Source organism: Pteropus vampyrus, unplaced genomic scaffold, assembly GCF_000151845.1.
Source record: "Pteropus vampyrus isolate Shadow unplaced genomic scaffold, Pvam_2.0 Scaffold149, whole genome shotgun sequence".
Classification (NCBI taxonomy): Eukaryota; Metazoa; Chordata; class Mammalia; order Chiroptera; family Pteropodidae; genus Pteropus; species Pteropus vampyrus.
The window spans coordinates 1,182,218-1,203,212 of NW_011888930.1; the positions used below are offsets into that span (position 1 = coordinate 1,182,218).

The 20,995-nt window shown below is 41.3% G+C and overlaps 1 protein-coding gene across 3 annotated transcripts in view; it reads left to right on the forward strand.

The window, feature by feature from the left end:
• Positions 1–526: 526 nt before the first annotated feature.
• OXR1 (oxidation resistance 1) overlaps positions 527–20,995 on the forward strand; it is a 405,984-nt gene continuing 385,515 nt past the window's right edge. For 2 of the 3 annotated variants that reach the window (XM_011369443.2, XM_011369444.2), the window contains exon 1: positions 527–636. Coding sequence is in view for 1 of the 3 variants with exons in the window: in XM_023536149.1 (XP_023391917.1) it covers positions 19,738–19,752 (15 nt within the window). In the remaining 2 variants the exon portion in view is untranslated. Of the gene's footprint in view, positions 637–19,722; positions 19,753–20,995 lie in introns of those variants that run through there. The other variant, XM_023536149.1, reaches the window with a different exon arrangement.

The following is a 20,995-nucleotide window of genomic DNA, read 5'->3' on the forward strand; positions in this document are numbered from 1 at the left end:
TGTTATTTTTCTCCAGAAATCTGAATCAATTTCGTTGTGACGGAGCCTTTACATCACTTCAACCCAACTTTTCTCCATTTCTTTAGCGAGAACCTAAAATTTGGGCTGTCCTGGAATCCAGACAGCCTCGGGCTTAATTCCGGCGAAACCCGCGGTGCCTGCGTGGAAGGCGCCGTTTCCCCCTGGTAGGGAGCAGAGTGCGGGCAGGGACCTAGCAGGAGGCGCACTCTGGTCCCCGACACCCGAGCGCGAGGTGGGGAGTAGGGTCGCTTTAAGTTTAAGCTGTGGCTTCCGCAGGAGCTATTTTTAGCGGCGCCCCGCCCCGCTTCTTCCCTGGCTTCCAGCGTGGAAGCCTCCGGGCGGCAGCCGCTCGGCGGCTCCTTTCGCTCTCCCCCGCCGCGGCGGGCTCTTGGTAGCGTCCACGCGGGCAGGCCCGGGAACTGAGCATGTCTGGAAGCGCTCGGCGGCCTCGGCGGCGGCGGGGGCAGAGCCGGGCTGCGTCAGGCTGAGCCCATTCACCGCGCGGCCGCGGGAGAGCAGCGCCGGCGCCGCGCCGCCCAGCCCCGCCGAGAGGGGCGCACTCGCAGTCGCGGGGACCGCCGCCGCTCACCGCAGCCCCCTCCTGGCGACCCGCAAGTAAGTTTGTGCGGCTGTTGGGCTGTGGGGCGAGGGCTGGGCGCCCCGGGGAGCCCAGGTTGGCAGGCGGGAGGTGCGGCTGGCGCCCGGGAGAGCTGGCTGGCGCTGTCCCCTTTGCCTGGCGCCTTGGCGAGGCTCTTGGCCAATTTGAAAGTGGGTGGCTACTGGGATGCTCGAGCATAGGAGACCAGCAAAGCAGGAGGGCTGAACTGGATCTGGAGGGGGTGGAGGAAGGCGACTTGGAGAGAGGGAAGGACCGTGCGGCGAGAGAGGGGACTCGGCAGGCCGGGAGCGGGCTGGTGCGGGATGGGGAGGCTGTGTCGGGGATGCTGGAGCGCGGCCGAAAACAGCCGCAGAGGGAAAGCAGGGTGTCTTCGGGGGTTAGGATGGGAGCGGCGTGAAAGCGCAGAATGGGGGGCACAGTAGAGCGTGAGCGTGTCCTGGCTGGAGCGACGGGGGAGAGGATGGACGGAAAGTGGGGCGGGCGTGTGGAAATCCGATTTGAACGAGAGCAAAGGACGCTGGTGGAAGGGACAGTGGGTTCCAGAGAACAAGTGGACGGATAATTTAGGGTATCAGTACCAGGTTAGGGCGATATAATGATGGAGAGAGGCAGCCTTGAATCGAGGTCTTCGGAGGGAGTACGGGGAGGGCACATGTTGGGAACTGGCTGGAGAGAGGATGGATGCAGAAAGTAGCCTGAAAGGGGGAGCTGGAAAATCGCTAAGGGATTTGGGTGAAGGGGAGGAACGGAGCGGTGCCGACATCAGGAGGAGGAATAGGGTTTCTGGTGGGGCGGAAAAGCTCAGGAAAGGCTTGGAGGCTACGTGCGGCCCCCTGCATAATGACTTAGTAACGGTTCTCTGAGGTTCACTTGCACCCCAAGCTCCTCCTCCATCTCCTACCTGGCTTAGTCGCCCGGACGCTCGCTGTGGGTGAGCTGTGGGAGATTTGGGCTGATCAGGCAGCCAGAAAGGTAGTCATTTACAAAAGAGCGGCAGAGGCTTCCCCTTAAGCGCTTCCTGTAGGGTCTGAATGTGTGTTTCAGTTGGGCGGGGGGAGTGGCTGCTGTTCTAGGCCACGGGAGTCCGTGGTCTCGCCCAGGAGGTGCGGTGTTTAGGGCGGCGAAGTCAGGCAGAAGTCTGCAGCGTGCAACTCGCGGCAGGGCGTGTGGGTGTGCGTGTGTGCGTATTGCCGGCCCGGGGTCGCGTGCGTTGCTGCAATCTGTCTCCATGACGAGGAGATCCAGGGCTCCACGGGAGGCACGGGGAGGGGATTAAGGGAAACGTGCTTTCCTACGTCTCGACTACCTGCTTTCCCCAGGGTCACATTCTTTGCTCGTCCAATGATGCTCCTCTCCAACCTCTCCCTGGCCCTCGCACACCCCAAACCTGACGCCGGTCTTGTCCTCCGATTCGGTAGCTGGAGGAGGGGTCCATCCTTCCTCTGCTGGAGGGAATCCTAGGAGTCTTGGCGATCTGAGGGGCTCCTGAATCCACGGGTCTCTCCCTGGGGCGTCGGTCTTGGGGTCCGCAGTTCACTCTGCTGCCCCTGCAGGTGACGCGGTGTTGCTGACCCGCGGACTCAGGAAGCACGATGGCTCCAAGCGGCCAGTAGGGAGGAGAAGCCCGGCAGAGTGACCAGCACTTACGGATTCTCGCGGGCGGGGCGGGGGGGTTGTCTCTCCCCGGATTACCCCACACGTAAATGTAATTTAAAAAGGAAAAGACCAGGTTAGTCAGAATAAACAAGCATCTTGCAAAAACACCTATTCGACTAGGAAAGATTTCATCCACCAACCGCAAGAAGGGAATCATTTGCATACAGAGTCGGAAATTGAGAGATGGGAAAAGTCCCCAACTTTTCAGACGCCATCCGGCCTTCTATGTTCCGTGCCATAATTTAAGCTAGACTTTACCAGGTACCCGGAAATGAGGATAAAGGCGACTCTGGAAACCCGTGCCATCTGTGGAAGGACTCAAGGGGGAGAGAGAACTGTACCACCTATTGGCCGATATTTAAGAGGGCTGGCAGCCTCTGGGTTCTGATGATGCGTGGGCAACCATCAGAAATAGTTCCAGACATCCAAAACACAGGATGTGACTCAGATGAAAGAGAGTGAGAACTCTAAAAAAGTGATGAGGACCGTGGTATGGATTGTCTTGCAAGGTAATCACTGACGCATGGAACGAAATAGCAGAAAAGACAAAACTTCTAATGGCCGGAGCATGTCCTCTTATTCCATGTGACAGTGGCTGGCCCAGTTTCTAGTACAGTAACTATTGAAATGTACCTTTTAAAATATGACCATTCTTCTGAACATCTGTAAGGCAGAAAGGCGGGATAAAAAGACTTCTACTGTCATTTTCTGGTTCTTTTACTGTTTTTCTCCATTGATTACTATTAGAACATTTGAAGGTACAGTAAATTATATTAGCCATTCTCTTCTTCCCAGAGTGCTGTTCCAATAAAACATAAACTTATATGTTTGCCTGTTTTTTTGTTTGGGGGTCAAGGAGGAGGGTTTATTGGAGAAATTGATAAGGGTTTCAAATGAAGGCAGAGTTTAGGTACCTGAAGCCCTTATGAGTGAGTGGAAGTGAAGGCTTCATATACAGAATGCTAAATCTAATGCGAAATGAGAAAACTCTTCTCTCCCCACCGCTCATTTCCTGCATTGGAAATACAAAGGATTGTACTCCTAGGCCTCAGAAGCCTAATTTGACAATTTTTCTAGAGACTTATTCCTTAAACCCAGGTATGCCTTAGGAAATAGTCAAAGGACTCTTTGCAGCCCCTAAGCTAAGGACATTGAAAAAAAAATGGTGAAATGGCTTGATGAGGCAGAACAATGATAGAAATGTTAGTCAAAGTGGAAGAAGAGACAACACTTTATTTTTTTTCCCTTGTGGTATCTGTTTGATAGGCTTAGAACAGTGGTTCTCAGTGGGACAATTTTGACTCCCAGAGGACACTAGCAATGTCTGGAGATGGTTTTTGGTTGTCACAATTTGTGGGGAGGGCTGCCGTGGCATCATCTGGGCGGAGGCCAGGGGCGTTGCTAACATTCTATAAGGCACTGAATAGTGCTCAATGACAAAAATTATCTGACCCCAAATGTCAATAGTGCTGAAGTTAAGAAACCTTGGCTTAGAACAAGATGTGATTAGAATTAAAAGCAACTCCTGTTAGGATAGGTTCAAATATTCCTCTTTGAAGTCTGTCTTGAAAATCAAGAGTAATTAATATTAAGACATTTTTGTTTACAAAATGTCCCTATGTACAAAAACACTTGTTTTATAAAAGTTAAAGATGTTTCCTTTTAGTAGAATGTCTTTTCAGCCTTCAAAAAAATTCTAAAATATATTGGGAATGTTATAATATATGGTTATATAGTATGCATAGGAAGTGAGTAAACATTTTTGATGAAAAATTAAAACCGTTCATTTTCAGTATTTTTACTGAACTTGTTTGGTAATTGCTTTTTTAAAATACATAGTTTCAATTTTAAATTATTAATTTAATTAAAATTACAACTAATATGTTCTTCATGTATTGGGATATTGAACAGAATTAGAGAAAAATGTTAGATGAATATTTATTAGAAGCCTCATGAAAAGTTCCAAAATGAAACTTTAGTATTTTTAAACATCTACATAGGAAGGTAAGAATCCCGTATAATTTTCATGTATTTAGTTTCAGTTTTGAATCAACAGCATGGCATATATTGAGAAACAAACCTTTCCAGCCTGTAGCACGATACTCTGCCTAGAGAGGAGAGACAATAGCTTACATCCTTAAATGTAATAAGATCAGGGAACTATTCTATCGATTGTATGCAGGGACTGAGAACACTTACCAGATAAAAGCTTTGTCATTGTCACATTGAGGCCTAGAGAAACCAAAGAGATTTGGTCAGTGTTTCTATCCTCTCTCTGCCCTCTGCCACCTTCTGGCTGGTTGGTTGGTTTCAGAATTTGTTCTTCAGGAATTATCATTTGGGCTACTTACCTTCCTTCTTGTTCTAATAATCCTTCCCACCATCCTTGGCCATTACCGTCCCTTAGTCCCTCAGTTCCTCGGGAGTTCTCATTGCAGAAGAGACTTCATACTCCTACTAAGTCCCTTGGGCACCCAGTAACCCCTGCTTTTGTCCTGTGTGTGCAAACAAACAGCTCTGTCCTGCTTCCAGGTGGAACAGAGATTTGTGTCTCTCTTGGAAAAAGGCAGTGGGAGAGCCCTTGTTTTTTCAAAGGCAACCTCAATTTCTCTGCTTGCATCTTTGAATTGCCTTGTTCAATTGTTTGTTCAATTGCCCATTCTTGCTGTTAGGAAGGCTTTGTCTTTCCCAAGGGAATAAATAGTAACAGAACTGAGGAAAACACAACTTCAGCTTGAGCAACACTGGTGTTGATAGAGTGTACCTATAATTGGATTACGTAAAAGCTCAAGAACATGATTTAAACCAATGAGAATCATATTTTATAAATTCAGCAAACATTTGCAGATTCAAAAGTAGCAGGTTCTCTTCTAGGCACTGGGACTGTTGAATTTGCAAGGCTGAGCTGCTTTGGGCATTGCAACCAGTTTGCAAAACCAAGTACATTGAGAGAAAGCACATATATTCCATATATGGCTCTAAAAGTCTATCTGTAAAAAGAAACACAGGATGGATTATTCATTTCAGGAAATTTGGAGCAGGTATATAGCCTGATTCTTGAAAATACTTCCACACACAATTGGTGAAATGCAGAAGGCAGAAGAAACCATTAGGGAGGAAATAGTTACATGGATTTCTGTATAGACTAGGCAAGGAAGGAAAGAACGATTTGAGGTGAAAGGGGTCAGTTCTTGTTTCTCTTCTCCTTTCTTTATGAAATGGTTATTGATTTTGTTTGACATCTGAACAAGGAGATAGCTTCCTTCCCTGCTGTTACTTGTTGGATGGATGTGCGCCGGTATACACTTCCAACAGCCATGATAGTGGAAGGCAGTAGGTTGTCTGACGGTTAAAGTGAACCAGAATTTCGCATCAATTCTGTCCTAATAATGTTTGCAACAGAGGCTTTGAACACACACTTTCAGGATTGATCATATCGTACCACTATTTTGAGGCTAATAGAAAGGTGATAGAACTGAGCATTTTTGCTGTTCTGAGTATTACCTATGTTTTAAACTATCAGAGTATACTTATTTTGGGGAAAACGAAATAATATTTTGGCTCCTCTTATCTATAAACAGACTTGCTGGTCACTGTGACATATAAATTATTGTCCCAATTGGAAGAAGAATACTGTGAGGAGAGGGAATTTTATCAAACACTGTATGTTGTCCTTGCTGAATTCAAGAACTAAAACAACAAAAGCAAAGAAATTTATGCTATAGCAAAGGCAAAGAGAGTTTCTGGTTTTATTTTGTTTTAGCTTATTATTGTTAAGGACGAACAATTGCAGTGCATGAAAAAGGCAATCTTGCCTCTGGAAGGTTTTACTTTTGTTTATAAATGCTTATTCATCTTAAAAAACAAAACAGCCAGAACAATTCCTGAGACTTGAAGCCTTCCTTATAAATATAGGGTGTCTCTTCTTTCTTCTGGAATATTCATTATTGGATGTCATTTGGAATCTGAATACTGGGCTAAGTTGGCCGATATAGTCCCTTCTAATTTTGTGATTTAGAGTTGTCTGTGTCCTTTAGAAGAGGTAAAAGCGTTGGCAACACCGTACTGGGGCCAACAGCAGCCTGCTTTACAACAGGACATGCATGTTACTTGACATTGGTCTGGGAACCCCAACTGACCAAAACAGAAGATCTCAGTCTTCTGGATGATGAAGCCTGACTTTAATAATGTTGATTTCAACTAGTGTCGTGATCAGGTTTAAGAATCAATTGGTATATTTGGAAAAGAGTAACTGATGAGTGAGAACACTAAGTACCCATTAAAAGGAAAGGGGTACAGCAGTTTAGGGAGGATCAAGAACTTTGCAGTTAAATCTGGCACTCTTTCTTAGTAGTTTTATGACATTAGATGATTTTTTTTTCATGGAGCTCCAGTTTCCCATCTTTGAAATGAAGTATTTTTTTTTCCTCGTATAGTTAATTATAGGATTAGAGGAAGTATTTTAAAAAGGGAGATGTCTGTTAAATAGTGGTGGGGCTTTTATGCCCTTCTAGTGCTGGAATATAAATGCTACTGTCAAAGAAGGAAGGATGGGGGCATATGGAGTCAGAAGGGCCGTTGGTGAGCAAAACGTGATGGAAAGGACCATAGGGGTGGACCATAGGGTAGGAAGGGATTTTGGAGGCGATGTAGTCTGATGTCCTCTTTTAACTGATAAGATCTTGGGGATTTAGGATTATGAAGTGATTTGCCCACAGTCAACAGTCACTCTGCATTATTTTAGCTGAGTCCATATTTTTTCAAAATCTCCATCCAGACCTTCTCAACCTGAAGAGTACACTTATTCTCTTGGTTAAATCTGTGTTTCTTCTGTTTACTTTAAAAAGCATATGTAGCTCAAGTTGTTATATTCCAGGTCATCTATAGACAACAACAAGTCATCAGTGGATTTTTAATTGAATTTATCTAGGAGTTCCACTCAGGTGTTCACTTGAATGATCAAAATGATCAACAACAACTTAATTTTTTTCTAATTAGGGTGAACATAAGTAGGATTTTAGGTAAAGATATCTAAAGACAATAAATGCCACTATGAATAAGTCTATATAATGATAGGTTATATCTATTAATGATCAGAAAATTGAAGGTTGGCTCTTGTTTATAATTCTGTTGCTAAGTTAATAGTTTTGTTTTTGTTTTGAATCAGTTCAAAGCTGTTGTCATTGACGAGTGGTTTCTCAAAGAGTTTCAGAGTCAATAAGAACGTAAAAACCTATGTGTGTTAGTGGTCCTTTGCAAGTTGTAAAGTATTTATGGTGAAGATATGTAATCATTTGCAAATTTATGATTTATGGTGAAGATATGTAATCATTTGCAATAATGAAAACTGAAATTAGAAGCCAGGACAGATGACAACTTTTAAAGAACATTTCCTTTAGAATCAGATAAACTCGAATTCAGATCTCTATTTTTTAGTTAGTAGCTGTGAAAACTTGGGCAAATTACTTAACTTTCCGGCTTCTCCTATCTTTTGAGAATCAACCCACCAGATTATGAGTGTGATTCTTATGATGATTAAGTGAGATAAACAAGTAAAAATCTTAGCCTGATGCCTGGGTTTGATCTGAATCTTCATGGATTATATGAAAGCAAGGCACACTGGCTCTCTTCCTGAAGTATACATCATCAGACAGCCAGGGTAGACATTAGGATGCATGTTTTGTTACAAATAAATGTTTGTTAAAGGAAAACATTAGTACATTATCTTATATTAGATATTTGTTGTAGGGTCACTGTTTTCTCAAAAATGTCAGTTATTATTATTTAATGTCCAATGATTTATTTCTTGGGTCATGGATGACCTCATGGCCTCTGGCTTTACATCACAAACCGAATTGTAATGGACTTAAGGCTACTAAGATTTATGCAACAAAGAATTCTTAGTGTTTGCAAACTGCTACACATGGGCAGCTAACAAAATACTCTAGAAAAGTTAATTTTTAAAATTTTTATATTTATTTAAAATTTCTATAATCTCATTGAGGCTCTTGTCACAGAGTCTCTTAAATGTAGCTGTTTCCTAAGATAAAATGTGATCTTAAATTTTGAATTAATATATTAATGGACTAAGGATTCTTTCTCATCTATTTTAAACTCTTTATACAGATCGCAGTAATCGGCTGTCGTAAGCATATATCACACAATTAGCAGGAGAATCTTAACGGCCATGATAAATAGTGTTAAGCAAAAAAATAATTTCTTCTGTTTTCATTCATCTGAATCATTTAGTAATATAAATAAAGTGCCTTGCTTTAAAATGTTTCAGAAGGAGAAAATAAAGTCACATATCTTTGCATCTTTTAAGCTAGCTTTCAGTCTAATGTAAAATGCAATCTACTTGTGGTGAGGGAGATGAGTATATCAGTATAGCAGTTAGTTTTCCCATAGTTACTTCCCAACACGAGGAGAAATATATTTTAGCACAACGAAGTTAAAAAGTGACGTACTATCAGCAAGACGTTCATTACCTGTTAGATCTTTTTAGAGCTTAATTTCTTAAGAGGGCCAAGGAGGTTTCAAGGTACCCTTTTACACCACTCAAGTGCTATTGCAGTGAGATTTTCACTCTTCGCCAGCATGTTTTAAAATTTCAAATGAGCAATCAGATTGGTGAGTGTACAGCAGAAAAAGAGTAAGATATGGTTTTCAATTATCTGAGCTACGAGATGAACAACCAAGAGGGAAAACGAACTATTCAGGCACTGTGGAAGTATTGAGCCATTTTTAGAGAAATCTAGGGAGGTGTCATTTTACCATAGCTTTGTAGACACAGCTGTTGATTATGTTATATATTAAGAGTCCTGTGTTACAGTATCAGGCACACATCATGTTTGTCATGAAATATCTTGGGATAACTTTTCTTTCGGGATTGCAGTTATCAGAGTTCCTTGTCTGAATTGAATAGAAACCGATTCTGGTTAATTTAAGTGGAAAGGAATTCATTGGATGGTTACGGCAGAGTTCATGGAATTGAATGAAGTGCAGAAGAATAAGACCTTGGAAAGTATAGCCCACCGTTGGGATGAATCAGCTCTAGTGTTTTCCAACGTTGTGTCCCTGTGCTCAAAATGTAGAATGGGAGGTAGGGGAAGGAAGGGAGGAAGAGAGGGAGGAGTGTATTCTGAGGAAGAACAGGACATCTTGACTGACAGCCCACCAATACTGTGTTTAATGAGCCCAAGAAGTTACCCTCAAACCATAATCTGTAATCTGCAGCCATGAGAAGAAAGGGAATAGATGATACGGTTAGGTACACTCAGCTAATGTCCACTGCATAGATTCAGGATAGAGAAACTTGCTTCAGTGATGATGAATTACTGGAGGAAAAAAAACTCCACAAACAAACCCTGATTGTATTATCTAAACAGTATCTCTACAGAAGACAAAAACACTGTTATTAGTTTCCTAAGGCTTCCCTAACAAATTGCCGCAAGCCTGGTGGCTTAACACAACAAATTTATTCTCAGTTCTGGAGGCTTAGAAATGCAAAATCAAGGCATTGGCAGGACCATTCTTTCTTTGTAGGCTCTAGGGGGAGAATCTCTGCCGTGCTTTTCTCTTAGCTTCTGGTGCAACCATGAGTGCTTAGTGTTCCTTGGTTTATAGATGCATCACTGTAATCTCTGCCTCCATCATCACATGGCATTCATTCTCCCTTGTGTCTCTGATTCTGTCTCTCTTCTACTAAGGACACCAAGGCATATTAGATTAAGGGTCCACCCTATTCCGGTATGACCTCATCATAATACAAGCAATTACATCTATAACGACCCAATATCCAAATAAAGTCACATTCGGAGATTCCAAGAAAAACATAAAATTTGGGGAGACACATTCCAAGCTAGTACAAGTGTGATGTGACTAAAACCAACAGCATTGCGCATAGCTAGGTCTAAAGATTTGGGAACGTTAATATCATATTGTTCTGTGTTACAAAATTATATCTGAAGTATCATGCCCGATTTTAAGCATCCTTTTTCAGATGTTCCTATGTCCACTGGAGAACTAATAGAAAAACATTTTACTCTTTAAGAACAGTTTTATTTTTTAATTTTTAATATGGGCCACAAACTTGGCAAAGTGGCTTTAAGATAAATAAAGCCATCCAATGAATTCCTTTCCACTTAAATTAACCAGAATCAGTTTCTATTTAATTCAGACAAGGAACTCTGATAAATAGGACCTATGACTGGAAGGTTCAGGGAAGCCGATTTTCTCTTGCTATAAACAAGAACATTCTTATATTAATGTGGTTCGGGAAGAGAATGAGTTGCCTTGAGAGTTAGTGAGATCCCCGTCTCTGGCAACACTTGGCAGAAGCTAGGTTGATATTTATCATGGATGATGTAGAAGAGATTTCTGAATACAAAGAGAGCTTACATTAGATAACTGTACAAAGTTCCATGTTCAAGATTCTCTTCTTCTAGGAATACGCAGGACACTAGTGACCCCAAAAACATTTATTGAGCATCCAACTCAGTATTTATTATATGCTGGTGGAAACAGAAGTAAACATGCCAGACATAGTTTGCAGGAGTGTATTACAATAATGATGAAGAATAATCTTGGATTTGATACAGTATCTGGTACAAACTCAATAACTATTTGTTGAATGAATTTGTTATTTTTTTAATCAGAATCTCCTTTACAAATACACATTTAAGTTGTTTACCTGGAGTACTTACAGGATCCTTATCAGCCCTGCCATATGCATTCACATTGTTTCTTCATAGCCTCCTGGTTATCTGGGATTACCTTGCTTAAATATCATCCCTCTCCTTGCTTCATTCTTGCCATCTTAAAAATAAGATTAGAGGTGGGGGATAATTTTTCTCCTTAATCTCTTTCCTCCTCTAGGCTGTCTTTGCCAGCAGAGGTGGTCTTGAACCTCTGAAGTGTATATATCATTGTGGAGAGTGAGGCAACTTTGGCTAAAGCAGTGTTTCTCAAAGTGTGGGACACTGACTGGTTTTATGCACGAGGACTTTGGATGGTATATGGATATGTACTGAATTGAAAGGATTTTGAATCTGTTCTCTTTCAATGTTTCTTATTAAGGCAAGGAGAAAGTTTTTAACACCTCCTCCATATACATATATCTTCCTCTTTAGTAAAGAATAGGCTTCTGATACAAAGCTTTCAGAAGTTCAGTAAAACTTTTGTTTTAGTTATGTTCATTTTTATTTTATCTTCTGTTCAAGCTAAGTGCTAGTTTCCATATAAAATAATGACACAAAGCTTCATTTAAAATTCATACGTTTAAATTTTTTTTAAAATGGTATATTAAAAATACAAGAGAGTATTATATTTATGATTGAGATGTGGCAATGTCTGTGTCAGAGTTCTGATGGTTCATATGTCTGGGCTTCTTGCTTGCTGTTTCTGGCACTCCCTAGCATTGCAGACACCTGGAAGCAGGTATTCAATGTAAGGTCCTCGCTTCCCTCACTGGTGCAGATGATGAACCAACTGGCCCAAGGAGAGGAACAGTTGGGCATATGAACATGGCTTTGCATGGCTTACGATGTCTAGATTCGGTGTATTTCTGAACTATCCTTTAAAAGCAATTCCAATTGCTCTTTTGGCTTTTAAAGCAGATTCTTAGATTGATAAAATGGATGACCAATTAATTTATATGAATATTTCGTCACTGTTTTTGTTTTTTGTCTTCAACCTTCCCCTGTATCTCTGTTTGTGATAGAGTACAGACTTCAAAGATGTAAAGAGATTTTTTATTTGTATAGTATTTAACATTTTACCATCTCAGAGAACCAACTGTGATACTGAAGGAGTTTTAAAAATTGTAAATATATCTTGTCCATGTTTAAAAAGTTAATTTTTTTGCAAGGAATAGTGTAGATCAGCAGTTTTCTGCTCCAGTGCTCACCATGTCCGATTCCTATTTACATGAAGCAACCATTTTTTTCTTTTTTTGGAGGTAAAAACCAGATTCCTAAATATGTACTTAGAACTCCAGCTCTTGATACTTTTTTAATCTATTGGCTTCCTAGATGAATATATATGGAAGATGAAGCTTTATATCTTTTACTAGCCCCCTTCCCACTATTTTATCATTTTCTGATAAAATAAAATTGACAAGTTCTGTTTCCACTTATGAGGTAGAAAGCCACAAGAAATCACTCCCACAACCGTTACAGAAAAAAAATGGATAAATACAAAATCATAACTTGTCTTGAGCCCATCAAGATCTGAAGTTACAGGATAAGCAAGTGACCGAAATCTAAAGATGATCATGCCTTTTCAAGGAGTAATGGGACATGAGCCCTTTCGTCTTAAGAAATAATTTCCATTAAAGTGAATAAGAAGAGCACGCCCATGTTCATAGTAGCATTATTCAGGTAGCCAAGGGGTGGAAACAACCCGAGTGGCCACTGACAGATGAATGGATAAACAACATATGGTACATGCATACAATGGAGTATTGTCCTTCCTTAAAAAGGAAGGACATTCTGACACATCCCACTAAATGAATGGATACTAAAGATATGATGTTAAGCGAAAAAGCCCATCACAAAAAGATAAATACTGTATGATTCCACTTATGTGAGGTATCTTGAATAGTCAAACTCATAGAGATAGAAAGTAGAATGGTGGTTGTCAGGAGATGGCGGGGGGCAGGGGAGCTGTTGCTTAGTGAGTTCAGAGTTTAAGCTTTGCAAGATGAAAAGCGTTCCGGAGGTGGCTGGTGGTAATGATTGTGCAACAGTGTAAATGGATTTCATGCCACTGAACTGTGCACTTAAAAATGGATAAGATGGTAAATTTTCTGTTATATATATTTAGCCACAGTAAAAATAATAATAAAAAGATTTTAAAGAGTGAAGAAGGAGAAAGCATTTAAAATCTTTAATAAATTTTTAAAAGTCAAGTGATGACTAGCACGGTAGTTGAGGATAACTAACTGGGAGGGCAGACACAGGGGAATCTGAACTGACTCACAAGTTCTTTCTCATGGGCTTCTACTCAGTGCTTACCAGGAAGTTTGGGGCCAGGGAAGTTGACCAGAGAGAGCACCCCAGGTTACCCAGGTACGGAGTTCTCAAAAGGCTGCCCTTGGGAAGAGGCACAAAATCCCACCTAAAACCCCAGATTCTTCTCTCATGCAAAAGCCTCAAGCTACCGGGGAGGGGCAAAAACCCCACTGGGTCTTGGATCCTTCCCTGAAACAAATCAGACATCTACAACAGTTCCAGAGTGTGATTTGGTTGCTACTGGAGGAGGGACTGGACAGAAAAGTTGAGGAGAAAGCTCCCCAAGGCCAGTTTGTGGGTCCTAAGGGTGTGGATAGACCCGGAGAACTCCAACATTTATAGCAGTTGTATTCATAACTGCCAAATATTGGAAACAACCCCATGTCCATCAGTTGGAGAATGGATAAACAAATGGTGGTAGTATTCGATAGACTGGAATTCTACTGGACAATAAAATGGAATAAAAGGAAAGTTCTTGGCTTCTCTGCTGTGCCTTTGATCACTGAGAATAACTATCAGGGAGGAAGCCATGAATATTTTATGAAAAACATGGCACTTTAGAAAATGCAAAGGCACAGAAGTAAATCAAAACAATTATGCAGAAATCAGGAATAGCTTAGAGGGGCTGATTGTAGGCATAGGTGAGACCGTAATCTGCTCAGCAAGAAAAAAATCCTTCATACTATCCAAGTTGTTTTTTTTTTCATTATGATACATAAAATACTACTAATTGATGAAGCATTTTATTTTTAAAACTCAAAGTCCAAAATACATATGTAGCTTTTCCCCTACCCTAAACTTATGTTACATTAATTAGGTTAAAGGATCTTTAGAATTCATCTCATGTCCTTCTAAAATGGGTTTTGTAACCTGTAGTTTGCAGACATAGAAAGAATTCCGCTGGATACAAACTTGTATAGAGAAAATGACATCTTTATTGTTTTTGTCCTCATTCAAATTTAGCATCCTCCTTCATTGTGGATGCAGGTCACAAACCACAGAAGCATCAGCACTACCTGTGACTTAGTCACCAGTAAGTCACAAATAATACTGTATCATGTTACAGTTGTTTGCAGATATTTTTAAGAATCATTTATGTTCATCCCAACTTCGAAAGTATGGTGATTATTAGACCTGCTGTTAGATATTTTTATGTAAAGTATTAGTAAAGAAATACACCATGTCACAGATTCATCTATTTAAAATTCAATAGTCGTGTTTCATTGTATTTAGTTTTTTATATAATCCTGTGTATCTCTCTTAGGAGAGCTCATAGACTTTAACAGACTCTTACAGGGATTTATAGCACCAAAAATCGTTAAGAACCTAAAACTTTTCTTGGACTCTGTAGTAACTTCCATTTGGTGTCTATGGCTTGGTCCAGAAAACCCGAACTGTTGAGTTTATTCCTGTTTACTCACCTTTGCCTTGATCTGAGAGAAACTGGCTGTGCTGTTCCATAGAAAACGCTGGTTATGGCAGGTTTCATGCCAATTGGTGAGAGCCACAGGCACTTTTTTGAGAATCTGTAGATTCTTTGGCCTAAGAGGCCTCTCCTATGGTGAGAAGTAAGGACCCTTGTGTGATGCTTTTTAACCTTGGCCTTAGAAGTAAGGACCCTTGTGTGATGCTTTTTAACCTTAACCCTTAGGGGACCTTGGTGTTAGAGCACCATCCACATTCATGGCTCTGGGCCTCTGAACCCTTGGTGGAGAGATGGGCAGCTTGACAAAGTTCCTTCTGGTGGATTCCACCTTATATGTTTGCGAGGATGTAAGGAAGACTGATGTCAAACTTCAGAGCCGTAGATCAGGACGATTCTTCTTCCAGTTTTGATTCAGTTCCCTGGCCGGCTAGGTACGATTTAAATGAACACATCTCCCTTGCTGAGATCTCCATATTCTTACTTTTATTATCTTTTAAACTTTGTTGATTCTAAATACTGTCATTCCACAGCAAAGTGTTAGCAGTGGTCTAATGGGGATCCACCGGGACCCCTGAGGAGCAGGAGGATTGCTTCCCTGTGGGTTATATTGTCCAGTTAGATACCCTTTCTGAAGGTGAATTTTCTAATTATCTCAGGTTAGCTCATTTCATTTTTGACAGTCCCGATGGGGATTTTTTCCCCTTTTTGGGTAAAATCTGCTCTTGTTTAATTTCTATCATTGACGTAGTCTATAAAACCGCTGGTCTGTAAAACCTCACAATTATCTAGGAATTTTCTTAATGCGACATTCCTGATGTGTCCAAGGAATGCAGATCTTAGTGAAATGTGCCAAATCAAGATGTATTTTGCCGGAAACATACTTACTGGGAAACATTAGTCTTCAGCTGCGTGCAACATTTTTCTAACAAATGTTTGAGATCCGAGCATGTGTCGGGCACTCAGCCAGCACCGGGGCATGACAAGGGACAAAGCAGACATGATCCCTGTCCTTGTGGGTGTTGGGGGAAAGGGTTAGTTATCGTATTGTTACCGGGCCGAAGTTCACGTGTCTCATTTTTTGAAAGGCCAAAACTCAAAACTCAGAGTCTGGAGTAAGGAAAGGTTTATTGATCAAGAAGGAGCCAACCAAGAAGATGGGAGACCTAACGGTGCCTCACGTCCATCTTGACCAGGTTAAGCGTTTTTGAGAGGTTGGGGGAACAAGTAGGCAGAAGTGCTGCGGGGCAAGTTTTAATGGGAGGACTTTGGAACTTGGCCATTTGTGGTATCTGGGCATCAACACCGGATCTTCCTGGATAGGAAGATCACTTCTGAAAGGGTTCAGGTGTCCAAGTTCTGCTTATTTCCTGGTTCTGCGGGGAGGGGGCGAGGCTTTTGTTCCAGGTGTAGCTGAAAGTCGTTTTCTCCTCTGTGCATGGGTCAGCTGCATAGCTTATGGTTTTGGTCTGTTGTCTCTGAAAAGCAACTCAATACCTTGTAAAACAGGCTTGAACATTTTGAGGTGATTCTGCAGTTGCAGTGCCGGGAAGGTGCTCTGAAGACCAGGAGGCTGTGCGGCATGGGAGCCTGAGCCTGGGAAAGGAGGGGCTCCCCAGATCCAGCGCTGCATGGGGCTGGAGTTGGGGGCCGGAGGAGAGGAGTGTGCCAAGCAGAGGAAGCAGCCTGGCACATAGGAGGAAATGAAAGATGATCTGTGTGTCTGGGACAGGGGTGAGGGTAGGATTAAGTAGAGGTGGAAAAATAAGCCAGAGGATGAAGGATGTACTTGGCCAGGCTGAGCATTTTGGTCTTTGAAGCAGGGGATGACATGATAAACTATCCTTTATTGAAACAGAGATAACAATACTTATTTTCCAAGAGAACAGGTAACATTAAGAAAATCAGAATGCTAGCAACTTAAAAAGACTCTACTATTTAAACATGTACCACAGAATGTATACATTATTACAAATATTTCTTCACCTCTGGATAGCAAGCTTTTGGTTTCATTGGTAGGATTAGATTACTTGTTTCTTAGAGCTTCCGAGCTTCCAGATTCTAAACCACTTGCCTTTCCTATTTGCCTTTGAAGACTTCTCTGTAAAGTTTCCATTATTAAAAGAGATTAACGTTATCTTCAGTCTTTAAAATTGGGCTATTAAAATCACTCAGATATCTGCTTTCTATTTTAGTTGCCATTGTTTACCTGTTTATTTGGATCTCATCATAAAAGGCTGAAATTATCATTATTATAATTGAACTGACTTTCAAGAAAGCCCCTTGCATTTACATTTATAAATAATTCAAATTCTCCATTTGATTAGCAAATATGGGCCACAGCAGTAGCAGTGCTAAACACTGATGTCTGTATGCCCCTCCAGCCACTACTCTTGTTGCAGGAAGCGACACCCTATGGAAGAAATTGGATGCTCAGACAACTTCGTTAGGGGAAGGAGAATTTAATGCCGGTGGAGCATGTGAGGCTTTGACGGTACCAAAGCACGAGCTTGCCCTGGTTAGATTTCTTACAGCTTACTTACCTGTGCAGTGTCCATACAAGGGCACGCGATTCCTTTGTCTGAGGTTCTTCGGGCACTTCCTGACTCAGGATGGGGAGGGGGAATTTTGGGTAGGGGCTGCAAGGGGGAAGGAATTCCCAGACCACTGATCCTATCTATTTACAGATGTTTCTCTTGTAGAGGTGACAAGTTTCCAGAAGGCCATTTAAAGATCTATAGGATGTGGTTAATTTGTAACCCACTGAGTCGGTCATTTCAGCAAGCCCTGCTGTTTGCATTTTTCAGATGCCTCCTCTCTTACTCTGAATTAAACATTCTTGCAATCCTTATACCATTTGAGTAAGAATGTAAAATGCAGTTTTCCTTTCATGTGTATACTTTTTGAGATGGCAACATCTTGTCCACAAAGTAATGGAGCAGCTCTGACTCAGTGGGGATGATTTAGTTCCTTGCTTATTGTATTATTCTCATGGAGAGTCAGACTTTGTTTTTGGATACTCTGAGACATTGTACATGAACAAGAGGTATGTTCTTCCCTTAAAATCTGTCAACTCAGGATCTGTGTGTTCCCATATGTGCAGCTTCTGAAACCTTCCACATGAAGCTAAGATAGCGTGTGATGAAACAGTCAGCATCCACCTGTACTTAAGGGACTCGTTATTACCCAGGTTATTTTTACCTAGTACACAGAAGATGTCATAGGATGCTTATTGAGTCTACATTGTAAAGGACTTTGAAAGGTCCTTGAGACAAGGATATTCACAGGAGGTGACTAGGGCAGTTACAGAGAATGCTTTTTTCTGTGTTTGACCTCTTTATACGTGTCAACAAGTACATTTTTGAGAATGTACTTCCATGAAAATGTGTCTTTTGTCTGTGCAACATTCCTCTGTGGACAGCCCCCACCCCAGTTTTCAGTTCTGTGGTTGCTGTGGGCCTGACCTACCTCCTTTGCTCTTGCTCCCCTAGCATATGACCCAGCCAAGTACCCTTTTCTCTAGTCACAGTGATTCGTTCAAGGATAGGTATTGATCAAAGCTGGCAGTATGATGAAGGTAGCCCCTGGGATTCTGACAGAACATCAAGAAGATGCTCTCTTTCTCAGGGGGTTACAAAGCTGTTAGGATTTGTATCTAGAGCTGTATATGGCCATCTTTGTTATCAAATGGAGAAAGCCTGCTTGAAAATGAAACTATTCCAAAGAAAATAGAAACAGATGAAAAGGAACATTTCAACCCATTGGTCCTACCACACCTGAAGTCAGTACAATTCCTGAAAATTTCAGTTGCAAGAACCAAGTATTTTCCATTTCTTTTTGAGCTAATTTGAGTTAGGTTTTTGATACTTTCAACTAAAAGAATTAAAACGTGGATTCTGCTCACAAATTGTCCATTCCCTGAGGTGGCAGCAGGAAGGGAACGGTTGGAAGATGTCATTTGGTATAGGTATGAAAGACTTGAAAATCTGTATTGCCCTGAGACAGAGTCTGTAAGAGATGGAAGAATGTGCTAACTTTTCTCTCCTGTTGCCATCTCCTTTAAATAGCATTGCATCTTTTAAACTACATTTCGAAGTGGTAGGTTCCTAGGTTTCTCCTGTATAGAAATGAGAGACTTAGTGTTGCTGTGTATTACAGAAATAAACGTAAATGGTAGTTGGCTGATTCCTGGTTATAGCCTCACCATGTGAAGTACATGGCTCCGTTGATTTGTATGCCTTTGCTTTTAGGATGAGGCATTCTAGAGTCTATTGTTCAATAAATAAGATATTACAACCCCAGTAATAGTCTCTAATGTGAATAACAAGATTAGAGAGACAAGCAGTAAAAATCATAAAAGATAAATTATCCTCTATTTCTAGTAACTCAACAATGAAAGACATTTATGTTCTCATTTGGACATTAAATAGCTAGAAAATATGAGTCAGTCATTTTGGATGCAAAATTCTGCCACAGCTTCATTCCACTTGGTATCCTAGGTATCAGTTTATTACAGATATTTCCTTTTAAAGACAGGGAAGAAAAGATACGCAGTATGGTAATGAAAATGAATATTTCGAGTGACCTGTGACCCTAACGTGGAAAGCAGAGGAATTATAATGACATTTCTGAGGCATGTTTGTGCTAGCGGCTTATTTTTTTCATGATTTCTTTATGAAGAGATACATAAAACATCTATAAATTGGAATTTCTCATTGCTAAAAAAAAAAAAACTAGGGAAATCAGAGGCATTATTAAGACTCATTTTATCTTACATTGATGCTTGTCTCATGGATAATAATTTCTGCTAAGAAGTGTTATAAGATAAGCCCTTAGCTAAAAATAGAACCTGTTACTAAGCTATAAGCAGAGGTGCTCTGCATGTGGTCTGTCGGTGACCGGAGAACATTGTCTTCCAGCTTGTGATGGTTACCAAGGGTGTATGGGGGCTTCTTGGTTAGCTCCCTTCCATCAGAGGGGAAAACACGGATTTCCCACGAAGTATCATGGAGTATACTGAGGTATTTATTATCCCTTGTGCCCACATAATAGAAAGATTAGGTTTCTCTCCTTCAGTAATTTAATGGGGAAAAACATTGCATTTTCAAAAGAAAATATGCTGCACAGGAGGAAGTAGCATGAGGATAATGAAAAAAAAAGAGTTCTCATCTTTGTATTGTTTAGTAAACAAAAATTAGCAATCCCGTTTAAATTGGGGTATTTCCCCAAGTATTTGTTTTGTTATCAGTTATCGTTTCTATAAGCATATGCAGCTCAGAGAACAGAGCCTCTCTGGGCTGTTCCAGCCAGAGGCAATGCTTCTAGCCCCACATGGAAAGTGGCTGGAATCCACACATAGGTGCAATGGGGTTTCCCATGCATGATCTTCCACCAAAAGGCTGAGGTGTGGAACACATCCTGTTACCGTGGCCACGCCCATGCCAAAGGTGGAGGCTGTGGGCTGGGACCTACCGCTGCTGCAGCATAGGGACAGGTGGCCCATGCAGACAGATGGGGTTTCTGGGCAATGAGAATTTAATAGTAGCAGGCGAAGTGTATCGGAAGATGTGGGACCCTCCTCACGTTTTGTGAAGTTAAGAAAAGAGAGAGGTGGGCTGGCAAAAGTCGAAGTGGTAACTCTGAGTTTATGAACTTTGCACTTGGGGCAATTGCTGATAGGAAGCCTGACATTTCTCTGCATTTTGCATTGCAGACTGTGATGCAGGGGAGGGGTTGTTCCAGTGCAGAGGAGCATAAGCCACAGAGGAGCAATTCTGGGTGACAAAAGTAGAGAGACAGTCCAGACATTTTCTGTGGCTTGGCATGAATGAAGGTCTGATTGGAGTTGATATATGAACCCTCCGCCCCCAACATATATACTTTTGTATAATATACTTAAGTTATTTGATGATAATCTGATTGTCATTTTCATTCAATATTAATTTCAGGGATTCTTAACTTTATTTATTCTTTTGTTCAGTATGTAAATTAATTGCTTACTTTGAGTCAAACACGGAAGAAGAAAGTGGTGAATAAATTCAAAGAAATCTTTGCTTTAACAGACATGACATTCTAGTGTATGTGGGCAAACAACGATTAAGCACATACATACATAAAGGCTTTGAAGGAAATATATTCTGATAATGTGATACATCGTGGCAAGCCTGGGACTTGAGGAGTAGTAATAGCATGTGGATTAAAAAATAAAGGGGAATCTGAGGATTGACTCAAAGGTAGAGTAAGCTTTAGAGGGTGGGAAGGCAA